Raw genomic sequence first — 15,824 nt, 5'->3', positions numbered from 1 at the left:
GGAGCTCCGTTGAGAGTGTGGATTGCAGAGGGGTGGGCTGCAAGACTTCCTCTAGGAGGGAGGGGGACCACCTGGGGCACAGCTGCTAAACCGCCCAGGAGGCAGGGGGCATAAGAATACTAAGACATTGAAATTGGATAAAGAATTATTCATGAATTAAAGAATTAGTAAGGACAGAAAGAACTCTTTTTTGTTTCTTTGTTTTGGCTTTTTGGGCCACGCCCGGCAATGCTCAGGGGCCACCCCTGGCTCTGCACTCAGGAATCACTCCTGGCGGTGCTCAGGGGACCCAATAGGATGCCAGGAATCGAACCCAGGTTGGCTGCATGCAAGGCCAATGCCCTCCCCGCTGTACTACGGCTTTGACCCCCTTTAAAGAACTCTTCTGTATCTTTATGATATAAATAAAAGATTCCTTCTGGATAGCCAAGGAATTTTTTTTTTTGGTCACACCCAGAGGTGCTGAGGGGTTCCCACCTCACTCCCTGTAGCACTCGGGACCATGAGATGTTAGGGATCAAACCCAGATAAAGTGTGCTCAGCCCCCCACCCCCCCAGCTGTCAGTGGGCAACTGCTTCATGCCTGCTCCAGTCCGGCTCTGTGGATGCCCTCCAGGACCCAGGTGGGCCCCAACGTACACGGCAGTGAGCCACAGCCATGGAGTCGGAGAGGGGTGAGTCATGGAACACACGGGACAGAATTCCCGCCCCTTGTGGCCCTCCTAAGGTGGATTTCCTTGTGCTGCCTGTCTCGGCACAGCCTGTGCGTGCCATCGGATTAGCATCGGGAACAGAGGACTCGGGCACCTGCTAGAGACATGAGCGGAGGACCGCAGAGACGGAGGAGCCGGCATCTGCCCTGCACGCGCACGACCTGGGTCCCCTCCCCGGCACCTCACACAGTGCCTGGCACAGCCCGGGATCGCGCCCTGGGTGGTCAGCTGAACGTGGGCACAGAAAACCAGAAGTGAATCAAGAGACTTGAAGAACAGCTTAAAGTGCAGACAGCTAGTTTAACAAGCTTGACTTCTTGTAGAGGAAACAAAATTCCAAAGTTTTTCCTGCACCAAAGCGTTTTTAAGTTACAGGAATAGGGGAGAGAGGTTGGGGGGGGGGGGAGACAGAGAGGGAGAGAAAGAGAGAGGCGGAGGGAGACACGGAGCCAGAGAGAGAGAGAGAGAGAGAGGGAGCGGAGATGTGAGAGAGAGAGAGAAAGGGAGAGGGAGAGAGGGAGGGAGAGAGACAGAGAGGGAGAGAAAGAGAGAGGGGGAGGGAGACATGGAGCCAGAGAGGGAGAGAGAGAGAGAGAGAGAGAGAGAAAGAGAGAGAAGGAGGGAGACATGGAGCCAGAGAGAGAGAGAGAGAGGGAGGGAGGGAGAGAGAGAGGGAGGGAGAGGGAGAGGGAGAGAGAGGGAGAGGGAGAGAGGGAGGGAGAGACAGAGAGAGGGAGAGAGAGAGAGGGAGAAAGGGAGGGGGGATGGAGACACAGAGAGAGAAAGACACAGGGAGAGAGGGGGGAGGGAGACAGAGAGAGGGGTAGAGGGGGGAGGGAGACAGAGAGAGAGAGGAAGACAGAGAGGGATAGAGGGGGGGAGGGAGACAGAGAGAGAGAGGGATAGAGGGGGGAGGGAGACAGAGAGAGAGAGAGAGACAGAGAGGGATAGAGGGGGGGAGGGAGACAGAGAGGGAGAGAGAGACAGAGAGAGACAGAGAGGGAGAGAGACAGACAGAGAGTGGGAGAATAAGCAAGCTCCTCTCTGGCGGAGAGCATGTGTGCAGACCGTCGTTTCCTCGCCCGCAGCTGTCGCCTTACCTGGCACTGCAGCTGGCGTGGTCGGGAAGCTCCATGGCCCGTCAGTGGGACGTGCCCAGCCCGGTCATCTGCAAGAGAGACAGCGGCGGTGAGCACTCGGGCGCGGGCTCAGGGCCGGGCCGGGGCTGCAAGGAGCCCGGCTCCCCTCCCGGCGTCCTCGGAGGCTGCCCTGACCTCAGGACAGGTGGCCGCCACTCCTGAGGAGGGGGACGCCGCGCTCCCTGTCCTCTCGAGCCAGACCCTGCCTTACACCCGTTCTTTCCGGAAAAAAAAAAAAAGTTTTGTGTGAACACAACAATTTTATCCCATGTGAGCACAACAATCACTGCCATCCCCTCTTGCAAAGAAGAGAACCGACAGCTCTACGGGGTCTGACTGAGAGGTTGGGCCGGCGCCCGCCAGGGCAGGAGGCGGCGAGGCTGGACTCGGAACGGGGTCCCGGCACTGCACCAACAGGCCTCGATCGGCCAGGCCCGGGGTTCCACTTCCACTGGTCAGAGGCTTCAATTTCCACGGGATTTACACCTTCCCTGTAGCAGGGCGGGATTTAAGGAGCGGCCTGGTCATCTCACCCGGGCAGATGGGGTGGCACTAGCGGGCATGGCGGGGAGGCAGGCGCTGCCCAGGCCAACAGCGGCACAGCTGGTTCCTCTTCCCTTTCTTGTGTTTGTAAATTCACCGCGACTTATCTTAACTTGCTTTATTTTTATTTATTTATTTATTGCTTTTTGGGTCACACCTGGTGATGCACAGGGGTTACTCCTGGCTCTTCACCCAGGAATTACTCCTGGCGGGGGCTCAGGGGACCATATGGGATGCTGGGAATCGAACTCATGTCGACTGAGTGCAAGGCCTACCGGCTGTGCTATCGCGCTAGCCCCATATCTTAACTTGCTTTAAATAGATTCTACTCTGTCAAACATCCTTGAAGCAAAGGCACATGATCTCGGGACAGATGTAACAAGCTGCTAGATACACCGATACACCAAGCTGCTAGATACACAGATGTAACAAGCTGCTAGATACATGGATGTAACAAGCTGCTAGATACACAGATGTAACAAGCTGCTAGATACACCGATAGACCGATGTAACAAGTTGCTAGATACACGGATTTAACAAGCTGCTAGATACACCAGGGACACTGCGGGGCACACTGCGGTGGCCAGTAACAGTCCTCACTGTCCTGATCTCTCAGGCCGCTCACCGGCTCCTCCCGGCTCAGGCTGGATCCCCTCTGACCCCGATAAGGTCTTTTATCTGCCCCCCATGAAACTAAAATTGCGGGCTTGCTGACTACAATGTTTCCACACTAGCGAGCATTTGTCCCCCACCTCCTCCCTTGAAAGAATGCAGCAGAGGCCGCAAACATTCTGGCTGTCTCACAGCTTTCCAGGGTCAAACCTGCTTTGGGACCGACTCTCCAGACAGATAGAGTGACCCTGGCCTAAACCCCCACCCCCCTCAGGTCCCTGACAAGGTCCCTGGGAGCCTCCCTCCCACCACCCCTCCCCCACTCCCTCCTCGGCCAATACATCCTTGTTTTTCTCCTCGCTTCCTCACTCCCTTCTACCTCCTTTTAGCCTCTTTGGTTTGGGGGCCACCCCGAGGGCTGCCCAGGGCTTATTTCTGACGCTGTGCTCAGGGATCTTGGCAAAAGACCCCCTCTCCTCTGGCTACTCCCTCTCCGGCCCCCGGCGCAGGCTGGCACAGTTACGTGGTTAACCCACAGTGTGGGTGAAGGCGGTGCATTTTCTGACCCTGGGGAAGGGCCCCAGCAGCCTCACAGCAGCCGTGCAGTTCCAGCGTGAGTCGGTGTGAGTCGGTGACCGAGAGGGGTCCCGAGTTCCCTCGTTCCTTCACGGAACCAACAAGCCTTTCCTGGGCGCTGAGAACAGAAAGGGCAGACTGTCGTCACTGCATCAGCAAAGCAGCGGAGAAGCAGGACTCACAGATCTGAGTGTCAGCAGGCGCCCGAGGGAGGCAGAGCCGAGGGCGGGCCGGGGTGGTGCTATCCCGGAACATTGGGCTGTTGTGCTTGTTTGTTTTCTTTTCATTTGGGGGTCACCCCCAGCGATGCTCAGGGCTCACTCCTGGCTCTGCACTCGGGGATTACTCCTGGCGGTGCTCAGGGGGCTGTATGGGATGCCGGGAGAGCACCTGGGGTGGGCGCGTGCCAGGCAAGTGCCCTGCCCACTGTGCTATCCCTCCAGCCCCACCCTCTGAGCCAAGGTTGGCAAGGAATGAGCAGGTCGGTAGTGCAGCTTGCTGTACGCCCGCTAAGATGTTCCTGCGGGGGCCGAAGCGGTGGTAGGACACCAGGGTCTCTTACGGTCCCCTGAGCACTGCCAGGAATAACTCTTGAGCACAGAGCCAAGAGGAACGCCAACAAAAACAAAAAAACAAACAAAACGGCTCTTGCTGAGCCTCTGTCAACCCAGTCGCCACCAGCTTGCTGACTCCGAGACAACTTCACGCTCTGGCACGGCACTCTGGGCTGGCCGGCTGGGGGCAGGCAGTGCCTGGGGAATTCACTGCACCCCCGGGGACATATTTGCCGCGAACCTAACACTGCTCAAAAGAAAATACGTCTTTTAATTTTTTTTTATTTTTTCTTTTGTTTTTGTTTTTGGGTCACACCCGGCAATGCACAGGGGTTACTCCTGGCTCATGCACTCAGGAATTACTCCTGGCGGTGCTCGGGGGACCATATGGGATGCTGGGAATCGAACCCGGGTCGGCCGTGTGCAAGGCAAACGCCCTTCCCGCTGTGCTATTGCTCCAGCCCCAGAAAATACGTCTTTTTAAAACCAGTCCTGGGGAGCGACCAAGTCTGCAGCGGGGCCATGCGCTGAAGGGCTGGGTCTCGGCCCTGAGTGACGGCTGGGCACGGGTTCCACAAGGAGAGAGACGTTCTAGAGGCATCCAGCTCTGCAGACAGAACTGATCGGAGCAGACCAAGCCTCGTGTGTGGGCAAGGCTGGGGGCCCCCAGATCAGGGTGATCCCCGACGGCACAAGGGCGCCCCACTCGCTGGCCAAGCAGCTCAAATGCTTAACTTCGGACCCAGAGCCGCTGCCTTCGCGTGGAGGCGGGGACAGGCGGCACAATCAGAAGTACCCATGACCCGCAGGGCTGGCTGCCCAGGCCAGGCGTTCAGCTCGGACCCTGCGGAAGGTCGGGAGCCTGCCGCGTGCAGGAAACCATCGGCCTGACCCTCTCCTGAGAAAGGAAATGGGCACCTGTTTCCGTTAGCTTCTCCTTGAAAGAACAGGGGAGCAGGAGGGACGTGTCATACCCAGGGCTGCTCAGGGGTCACTCCTGGTGGCCCTCGGGGTGCCAGGGTGGTGCCAGGGATGGGACCAGGCTGACCGTGGACAAGCGTCTGACTCCGGCACCAGCTCTCCAGTCCTGAGATGTTCCGGGTCCGGCCGATGACAACTGCCCAGTGTAGACCAGGCCAGGCGACTTCCTCTCGGTCTTCAGGACAAGCCGTGTAGACCTCACAACCCGCCAAGAAGGAAGCACGTGTCCCTAAACCACGGTGCCCCCCGCCCCCTCGTGACCTTCTCACCGCAGCGAGGGCCGCGCAGGGCTGCTGAGGATTACTCGGGTCCTGCTCGCACTATTTTTAGCCCGAAGCCTGTCTCACACGGGCGCTTGGTCACCGTGAGGCTGCCCCTCCCTCTCGGCCACCCCCGGAACATGCTGGAAGTCTCGAGCGCATTCGTGAAGCTCGTGGGCAGGACGAGAGCGCACAGGCCCGGATTCCACAGCAGAGTTGGGGGTTGGGAGGTCCTGGCCAGTCCCCCTCCCTCCCTCCCCCGCCCCCGCGCCTCGGGTCCCTTAGTCACAGGCCGTGCGTCAGGCATGAGTCACACGCCACTCTGGTCTGTGTGAGTCCTTCAGAGTCCCCCCCACGCGGCCAGACGGTGATCTCCCAGGATTCCAGCCGGCCGGGCCACCTGCACGGCCCTTCAGCTGCCCAGCAAAGCCAGACACCCGTGCCAGGGCAAGTTCCCCCCCAGGGTTCTTCTCGGCATCGGGACCAGGCTCCGGGTGGGGGGGGGCGCTGGTGCCCCCAGGAGCAGGGCACTGCCAGCATCTCCCCAGCTCTCATCACTCAGCCCGACGGCCTGGTTAGCACGGCCTGAGCGGGCCCACTGCGAGCTTGCCTGTGTGCGAGGGAAGGACTCGGCCAGCGGCGGGAACAGCCCCTAATTAATTAAACGGTGTCTCACTCCGCCCAGAGCCAGTCACGGAGCCAAGGAAACACGCGTGCAGTTTCACCTGGTCAGTGCGGCCATGGCAAGCGGGCGAGTTCTGCTGCCACTTCTACACTGTCATTTCTTTTCTCTTGGGGTGAGGTAAGGAGGCAATGGGCCGAGCCGAGCCGTGAGATGCTGGGGACGGGACCCAGGGCCCCACCCAGCGAGGCGCACACGCGCCCGGGCCCCCACCATCTCCTCGGAACCGAGACGGACCTCCTCAGGCCTGTCATTTTGCAGCGGAAAAGACACGGGCCAGAGAGTGGTACCCGGGTCCGGGCACTGGCCATTCACGGAGCTGACTCTGGCATACACTCTGCCATTGCAAGGTGCCCCGCACTGCTGGGGGGCGTGGGGTGGGGGAACTTAACTCCAAGCACTGGCAAGTTCCTTTTTTTTTTTTTTTTTTTTTTTGCTTTTTGGGTCACACCCGGCGATGCTCAGAGGTCACTCCTGGCTCTACACTCAGGAATTACCCCTGGCCGTGCTCAGGGGACCCTATGGGATGCTGGGAATCGAACCCGGGTCGGCCGCATGCAAGGCAAATGCCCTACCCGCTGTGCTATCGCTCCAGCCGCCCCCCTCCTTTTTTTTTGCACACTCGGTTGCTGCACAGGGGTTACTCCTGGCTCTGAACTCAGGAACTACTGCTGGCGGTGCTGGGGGACCTTATGGGATGCTGGAGACTGAACCCTGGTCGGCTGAGTGCAAGGCAGACGCCCTCCAGCCTCAGGGCAACTGTCCTTGACCCTGAGAATAGCATAACTCTTCCCCCAGGCAGGACAAGCTGAGGCAGTCACCCTTGCATGGAGCCGAGCTGGGTTCCATCCCGGCACCACCCAGGCTCCCCAGAGCACTGTCAGGAATAATCCCGGCCACAGAGCCAAGAGAGTAGAGCCTGGAGGCAGCCCTGAGCACGGAGCCAGTGTAACCTCCTTCCTAAAAAATATAAAAAAATTAAAACATAGGTGCTGACCGCCCCCCCCCATCTTTGCAGAGTACACACCACAGCATGAAATTTACTTATGCAAAACTAAGTAAGTGGGCTGGAGCAATAGCACATCGGGTACAGCATTTGCCTTGCAGCAGGCGGCCGACCCGGGTTCGATTCCCAGCATCCCATATGGTCCCCTGAGCACCGCCAGGAGGAATTCCTGAGTGTAGAGTCAGGAGTAAGCTCTGTGCATCGCCGGGATTGACCCAAAAAGCAAAAAAAAAAAAGGGGGGGGGCTGGAGCTATAGTACAGTGGGGAGCACGTTTGACTTGCATGTAGCTGACCTGGGTTCAATTCCCAGCATCCCACAGGGTCCCCTGAGAACCACCAGGAGTAATTCCTGAGTGCAGACCCAGGAGTAACCCCTGAGCATCACCCAGTGTGACCCCAAAATGAAAACAAACATACAAACAAACATAAAACCTAAATAAGTGTTCAAAGGACTGGAGAGTTAGCACAGTGGGTAGGGCATTTGCCTTGCATGTGTGGTCGACCGAGTTCGATTCCCAGCATCCCTGATGGTCCCCCGAGCACTGCCAGGAGTAATTTTTGAGTGCAGAGCCGGAATAACCCCTATGCATCGCTGGGTGTGACCCCCCCCCCAAAAGAAACTAAACAAGTGTTCAAGGGACTAGAGAGATAGCCCTAGTGGGTAGGGCTCTTGCCGTGTCTGCGGTCGCCCTGGGTTCCATTCCTGCCATCCCAAATGGTCCCCCAAACAGCACCAGGCGTGATGGCTGAGAGCACAGCCAGGCGTGGTCCGAGAATTCCTGAATAAATACACCTTCACTGCGCATGTCCCGGCAGAGTGCGAGTCCTGTCCCGGGTCACCCATGCGGCCCCTGCGCCCGCACTGCCCCTCATTGGCCGGCAGCGGGCCCCGGCAGCAGAAGTGTCCTGGAATCTGGGGCCGACGGCCCTGGACCCGGCCAGACGCTGTGTGCTGAGGCCCCGAAGCGAGGAGAGCCCCGCGCTGCTGGCGGCAGATGTTCCCCTCTCCCTCCCCAGGGGCTGGTGACATAGCGGCAGATGCATTATCCCCGTTTCAGGCTAGAATCATCAAAGATGAATCCCGTAACCAACTAGAGGGGGCAGTTATGCAATTCTTTTATCTCCTTAGATAATGTTTATCAACTTAAAAGAGAACCAGGATTAATAATAGAAATATTTATTAGCACTCATTACACTCTGCTGAGTCTGTCGAATCTCAGGATCCTTCATTGACCCAACTGCATGATAAAGGAGATACCGCCACACTACTAACACTTTCATTTTAATTTTTTTAATTTAATTTTAATTTTTTATTTTTTAGACCATATCCAGTGTTGTTTGAACATTTTTTGGGGGGGAGGGGGGTCACACCTGACGATGCTCAGGGGCTACTCCTGGCTCTGAACTCAGGAATTACTCCTGGCAGTGCTCGGGGGACCATATGGGATGCTGGGACTGAACCTGGGTCGGCTGTGTCAAGGCAAACACCCTCCCCCTCTCCTATTGCTCCAGCCCCCCAGTGTTGCCTGGGGGCTTCCTGGCTCTGTGCTCAGGAGTGACCCCCAGTAGTATGGGGGGACCCTATGTGGTGCCAGGGATGGAGCAGGGGTTGGAAACAAACTGTGTATTTTGGGGCCACACGCCTTGCTGTGCTCAGGACTGACGCTTGGTTCTGTGCTGCAGGGACACTCCTGGCAGTGCGCAGTGCGGGTGTGATGTGCCCGGCTGGCACCAGAGCGCCCAGCGCCGACTCCCTGAGGAGCAGGCGCCCCAGCTCCCGTGCCTTCCCAACCCGCCCGGCACGACGGCACCTCAGCATCAAGAAGCTGCATAAAGGGGCTGGAGCGATAGCACAGCGGGGAGGGCATTTGCTTTGCACTCGGCCGACCCAGGTTCGATCCCCAGCATCCCATATGGTCCCCTGAGCACCGCCAGGAGTAATTCCTGAATGCAGAGCCAGGAATAACCCCTGTGCATCGCCAGGTGTGACCTAAAAAAACAAAAACAAAAACACACCCAAAAAAAAAAAAATGCAGCCAAGTGCAGTACAAAAACCGTGCCCACCTCCCCAGCACCTTCCCCTACTTCAACTGACCCCCACCCAACCCCTGACTAAAAAAAAAAAAAAATTCATGCTCACACTCTCTGGATGAAGAAGTTGTGCTTTTTTGATTCTGTGCAACACGGGAAAGCGTACCTCCAGAACCAGCAGCACTGCTACCATGAAGTGCAAAATCTAGGGCACGACCCCAAACCTACTAAATCAGCAGTCTCGGGTGGGAAAGCACACCTGAAATTTAGCAAGCATTCCAGAAGTTTCTGAGGCAAAGTTGAATCTGGAGAATATATTCACTGTTTGTTCACTCTGAGACTGATGGGGAACGGTTTGGGCAGACCTGAATTTACACAGGGATGTGAACTGACCTTTCGCGACTCAGAGAACAGATCTCAAGCAGCCAGGGAGACGGCTGACAGGGCCTGGCCCTCGTTTCTACGACGGCTTAGGCTCTTTATCTAGTGCAAATATGTACCACGGGCCTCTCCGAGCTGCATTCTTCTACAGAGTCACAGATCCACAAAACGCTGAAAGGAAAGGTCGTCCTTCCCCTACTGATCAGAAAGAACTACTCAGCCAACAAGAGACACTATTTATATTTTCGTGTCAAGCAGCAATTCTTGAAAAACAGGAAACCACATATCAACACAGTGTACTGTAGTGAAAGGGTACCAGGCTTTGAGTCACGGGCAAGCTCTGAACTCCAGCTCCACTTCCTGACTCCAACTGGAAAGCGACCCCAGCTGTAGAGTCCCACTTGGACTTGAGCGGCCACCCATGGGCAGAGGGCCTCTGTGCCAGGAGAACGAGCGCTCTGCCCGAGCAGCCTCTTGACCGGGGGCCTCAGCCCCGCCCCCGACGCTCAGAGGACTCTCAGTGCCCAGCAGCAGCCCGTTACATGGCAGACACCCGGAACGAAGCTCAAGGAGTCTGTTAATGATGTAACTGATTCCTTCAGGCAACACTTGTCACAACCAGCTCAGTCTTTTAATAGGAAAACGCCACTTGGACAAGAAAGCCTTAGTCATGTTTAAAATGGGCCAGATAATTTAAGAAAGCGAGCTGATTTTTTTTTTCTTCTCCCCTAGAGAACACGACTCAAGGAGTGCTGACCTAAAGCTGCAGAAAGAAACTGCAATTAGCAACCACGACTCTAAAGGACCCATCTTGAGGGACCGGCAGTACATATACAGGAAGGCAGGAAGCAAGGACGTGGGCTTACAAGGAAGCGTGTGTCTCACACGGACACCTGAACTGGGATAGAATTTTAGGAAAGAAATTCAGAGTTTGGGCTGGAGCAATAGCACAGCAGGTAGGGCGTTTGCCTTGCACGCGGCCGACCTGGGTTCGAATCCCAGCATCCCATATGGTCCCCTGAGCACCACCAGGGGTAATTCCTGAGTGCAGAGCCAGGAGTAACCCCTGTGCATTGCCAGGTGTGACCCAAATACAAAACAAAACAAAAAAAGAAATTCAGAGTTCGTTCAGTCTACTTTATTTTATCGGGATCTGCCGGGCCTCGGAGCTTAGCTCAGGAAGCCAGTGACCATTGACCGTGGGAACTGGGGCCCTCGGCACGCCGAGCCCTGCTCCAGGCCTTGGGGCTGTCTCCCCGGCCCCTGCACAATCTCTGTAATCAGAGATTCAACAGATATTAAATAAACTTACACTGTCGATTTTTTTTTTTTTTAAGAAAGATACTGCTAGAAAACCACCACCAATTAAATACCCTCTGGGAACAGAAACTGACTTCATTTTATTGTTTAATTGAGTAACTTTATAATTTAATGAGAACATATTTACAAAATCAATCCTATGTTTATGGACTAAATAACACCGCAGTACGTTTCTGGAAAAATGTCATTCCTGAATTTGTACTTTCTCAAACACACTTACTCAGGCTTCTGAAAAATGAGCTGACAGTCACCCAGGAGGCTCCCAGACATAGTTGGCCTGCCACCCCCTTTCCGGGGAGAGCAACCCTGAGCACCCCTGTGAAAATCTCCCTTCCTGAAGCAAACAGAGTACCCCAGTCGCACCTGAGGTCATGAGCACCCACTCTGGAAGGGCCAGTGCGCCCCAGCCGCCTGGGGTCGCCCCAGCGCTGACTTGGACACTGAAGGGTTGGAATGGAAGGCGAGGGTCCCAGAGAGGGTCCCAGCGAGGGTTCCAGCGATGGCATCACACCTAAGAGACAGCGACGTCCTCAGGGTGTAAGACAGCTATGTCCGCTGTGTGTCCTGTGCGAATCCAAACGTGAACTAACTTCCCCTTTGGGACTGGGGCTGGTTCCTTGCAGGTCTGAGGCCCTGGGTTTGATTCCCAGCAGGGCCCCCGCGTGCGGGATGCAATCCCTGCAGCACTGGGTTCCTGGAACCACAGGAGAATCGTCTGCATGCACAGCAGCCAAGTGTGTTCCTTCCCGCATGCCCAAGTATGCAAATGAGTGCCCGCTCCTCGGCAGTTAAAAAAACACTGAAACAACAGCAGCAACAATATATATACTCTGCATCTGTGGGTGGGCTGGGGGTTAGGACACACACAGCGATGTGATGCTGCAGGAATGACAACAACCAGCTCAGTGTTCCCAGGACCCCGTGATCCCAGGGCTCAAACCTGGAACTGCTACAAGCGAGACATGCATGCCAGTCTGTTGGATATATGTACAATACACACATAGATATGTGTCCATCATCATCGTCATCATCATCATCATCATCATCATCATCATCATCATCATTATCATCCCATTGATCGTTGATTTTCTCGAGTGGTCTCAGTAATGTCTCCATTTGTCCTAGCCCTGAGATTTTAGCAGCCTCTCTTCACTCGTCCTTCCCAACGGTAACACACTGGAGGCTCTTTCAGGGTCTGGGGAATGAGACCCATCATTATTACTGCTTTTGGCATATGAATATGCCACGGGGAGTTTTCGAGGCTCTCCCATGCGGGCAGGAAACTCTCGGAACTAGGCTATAAGAGGTCTTGCGGCCACGAGCTTCCGGGAGCTTGGTTTTATAGTCTCTGGATGTTGGCTATTGATGGGATTACACGGTGCCAGGGGCAGTCCCTGGGTGTGACCGCCTAGCTACTGGAAAATGGGGGTTCTGGGCAGAAGAGGCCCAGTCCTGATCCGAGCAGGTTTGGAGGTCTCAGCCCCGGGTCCCGCACACCTGGTTCCTCTGCCATTTCCTTCATGCGTGAGGCTCGTCCGAACGTGTGGAGAGGGGCCTTGAGCATGGCTGTGGCTGGGTTCCAGAGGACTTTGGCTGCCGGGTCTCTGCTCGGGGCAGGGAGGGAAACTCAACCCACCCCCTCCGAGGGGCCCCGGTGAAGACAGCCATGTGCAGGGGCAAGAGACTCTGTGTCGCTCTCTTCCAGGAGCTTGGTTTTATAGTCTCTGCATGTTGGCTGTTGATGGGATTACACGGCGCTGGGGACAGTTTCTGGGTGGGACTGCCTAGCAGAGTCTCTTGCCCCCATGCCTGGCTGCCTTCACTGGGGCCCCTTGGAGGGATGGGTTGAGTTTCCCTCCCCGCCCTGAGCAGAGCCCTGGCAGTCGAAGTCCTCTGGAACCCAGACACAGCCATGCTCAAGGCCACCCTCCATGTGCCCATAGATCCTTTTTTTTTAATTGAATAACCATGAGATACAGTTACAAGCTTTCATGTTTGAGTTTCAGTCATACAATGATCAAACACCCATCCCTCCACCAGTGCACATTCTCCACCAACAATGTCCCCAGTATCCACCCATCCCCCACCCCTGTTCCAACCTGCCCTCTGCCTCTATGGTAGACAATTTTCCACATACTCTCTCTCTACTTTTGATGCCTATATATATATAGGCATCAAAAGTAGAGATATATATATGTATATATATCTATATATATACACATATATGTATATATAATATATATACATATATATGTATGTATATATATATTTTTTAATTTAATTTTATTTTATTTGCTTTTTGGGTCACACCTGGCGATGCACAGGGGTTACTCCTGGCTCTGCACTCAGGAATTACTAATGCTGGGGATCGAACCCGGGTCGGCCACGTGCACGGCAAATGCCCTACCCACTGTGCTATTGCTCCAGCCCCATGCCCATATATCTTAATCAGACAGCATCAATGCAAAACCCAATAAGTGAGTTTCTTAGTCAGTCAAAGGATGGTTTTTGGGCTAGAGAGAAAGCCCAAGGTAAAGCGCAAAGTGAGCACATACTTTGCATCGAGAAGGCCTGGGTTCTCTCCCTGGCACTGCCTGGTCCCCCAGGCACCTCCAAGAGTAGCCCCAAAGCATGGGGCTGGGAGTATCCCCTGAGCACTACTGGGGATAAAATAAGGCACCATTAGTTCACCCAACTCCTTGCAAAATTCAGTTAAACCAGAGAGGAAGCAGAAGCAGGGCCGCCAGGTTACACCAGCCAGCCTGGCCTTGCACCCCATAGAGAAACAGTGACTTCTGGTGGCAACACACACACACGCATATTCCACACATCTTGTAGAAGGTGGCACTTCAACCCGCCTGACTTGGATTCTCTCCACAAACTCTCCCCCTCGGGATGAGCTTTGCATTCTCATTTTACATACTGGGATTCCTCAAAACTCTGTCTTCGCAACTTTGACAAGCGAATCTGCCAAATGCCAAAGCCCACCATAGAAATCCAATTGCTACAGTGGATAAGATGCTAATTCGGCTGTGGAAGGGTTTGTGTTCTCCCTCCTAGTGGAGAGCAGAGAGCTCACTGACTCCCTGCCCAGAATTAGCACCCCGGTCGGGAACATTTACAAACGGGGTGGACGGGGCAGTCCTGGTACCTAACCTCACCTTCCGCAAAGCCTCTGTCCTTCAGGACATCAAATCTCTCCCAAAGCGCTTCCTCTCCCAAGTTCGCTGAATTCAAACTCATTTTTCTACTTTTTCAAGTGATTTCTTGTTCCAGGGCTGCGCCTGGTGGGCCCCGTTCCTGGCCCCCGCAGCCCCCGAGGTGGAACTGGGCTTCATGTGCTGCAGGCAGTTAAATACTTGGTATCTGCTCTGGGCAGGAGGCGGCTCCAGGGCCCGACGACAGGTTTTGCAAGCAGGAAGCCCGGGCCAGAGGGACCCCCCACCTGCCCTCAGCCCCACAGGCAGGCAGCAGCAGAGCGGTGCTGGGCGTGGATCTCACAGGCCCCGCCCCCTTCTTCTTATCACTTCGGATTCACATCCAGAACATTCACCCAAAACACCCTTCCCAGCCACAATGAGAAGGCAAGAGCCAACGCACTGGACGGGAAGCAAACACCGACCCAGCGCCCGCAGCTCAGTCTCCGAGGGCTGGGCTCGGGTGCAAAGGTCTCTGACCCCCCGGGCCGCACCTGACAGCTCCGCAGCAGGGAAGACGGCCCAGGCAGCCCCCTACCCCGGCACAAACCAGCTCAGCACACACAGGCCCCGCACACACTAGGTCCTGCACACACTAGGTCCTGCACACGCTAGGTCCCGCACACAATAGGTCCTGCACACACTAGGTCCCACACGCACACACTAGGTCCTGCACACACTAGACCCCGCACACACTAGGTCCCACCGCACACACACACTAGGCCCCCGCACACATTAGGTCCCCTCCCACACTAGGTCCCGCACATACATGATTGCACACACTAGGCCCGCACACACTAGGTCCCGCACACGCATGACCCCGCACACAGCGGCCCGCCCCGCGGCCGTGCACGCGGCTCCCGGAGGGCGCACGGTCGGAGTCGGAGCAGCCGGGGGAGCAGGCTGGCGGCGCCGGGCAGGGCAGGGCAGGGCAGGGCAGGGCAGGGCAGGGCAGGGCAGGGGCTGCCCCTCACCTTCCAGATCCGCCGGGACCGGACGCGGCGGGAAGGGCGCGGGTCTCAGGGCTCCCCGGGCTCGCGACGGGCTCGGCTCCCGGAGGCGCAGGGCGGGGCGCGCGGCGCCCGCTAGCGAGCAGGACCGGCCGCGTCCACCCGCCGACTCGCCGCGCCGGCGCCCGCTGCTCCGCACGGCCCGACCCAGGCCGCGCCCCCGCAGGCCCGCCCCGCCCCGCCCCGCCCCGCCCGCGCCAAGCCCCCGCCTGGCCCCGCCCCAGGCCGGGCCTATCCCCTGCTTAACCCCGCCCCGCCCGAGCCTATCCCCTGATGAGCCCCGCCCCGTCCGAGCCATCACCTGCCTAGCGCCGCCCCGGGCCGGGCCTAGCCCCAGATTAGCCCCGCCTCTCCCGAGTTTATCCCTGCCTAGCCCCGCCCCAGGCCGCGCCTCGCCCTCGCCTAGCCCCGCCCCAGACCGCGCCTCGCCCTCGCTTAGCCCAGCCTCATCAGCCTCCTAGCCCCGCCCGACCTCCGTTCCGGCTCCGCCCCTCCCTCTCCGCCCCGGGCACGGCCGCTCTGTTTTGTCTCCGCCCCTCCCTCTCCTCCCCGCCCCGACTGCTGTTCTGGCTCCGCCCCTCTCCCTTTGCCCCTCCCCGACCGCTGTTCCGGCTCCGTTCCTCTCTCTGTGCCCCGCCCCGACAGCTGTTCCGGCCCCGCCCCTCCCTCTCCGCCCCGCCCAGACTGCTGTTTAGGCTCCGCCCCTCTCTTTCCGCCCCGCCCCGCCCGCTGATCCGGCTCCACCCCTCTCTCTCCGCCCTGCCGGGACAGGCCAGTCCCAGGCGGGTTCCCAGCTCCTGCTTGGCGCCCGGCGGCCC

The 15,824-nt window shown here is 57.1% G+C and overlaps 1 protein-coding gene across 1 annotated transcript in view; it reads right to left on the bottom strand.

Moving 5' to 3' along the window:
* The window catches only part of AFF1 (ALF transcription elongation factor 1), a 143,052-nt gene extending 127,923 nt beyond the window's left edge, over positions 1 to 15,129 (bottom strand). The window contains exons 1-2 of the mRNA XM_055137931.1: positions 14,971 to 15,129; positions 1,814 to 1,881 (exon numbers count right to left, since the gene is read on the bottom strand). Coding sequence (XP_054993906.1) covers positions 1,814 to 1,848 — 35 coding nt within the window. The 5' untranslated portion in view covers positions 1,849 to 1,881; positions 14,971 to 15,129. The remainder of the gene's footprint in view (positions 1 to 1,813; positions 1,882 to 14,970) is intronic.
* Positions 15,130 to 15,824: the final 695 nt, after the last annotated feature.

Source organism: Sorex araneus, chromosome 5 (assembly GCF_027595985.1).
Source record: "Sorex araneus isolate mSorAra2 chromosome 5, mSorAra2.pri, whole genome shotgun sequence".
Lineage (NCBI taxonomy): Eukaryota > Metazoa > Chordata > Mammalia > Eulipotyphla > Soricidae > Sorex > Sorex araneus.
This window is presented reverse-complemented; position numbering and strand designations above follow the sequence as displayed.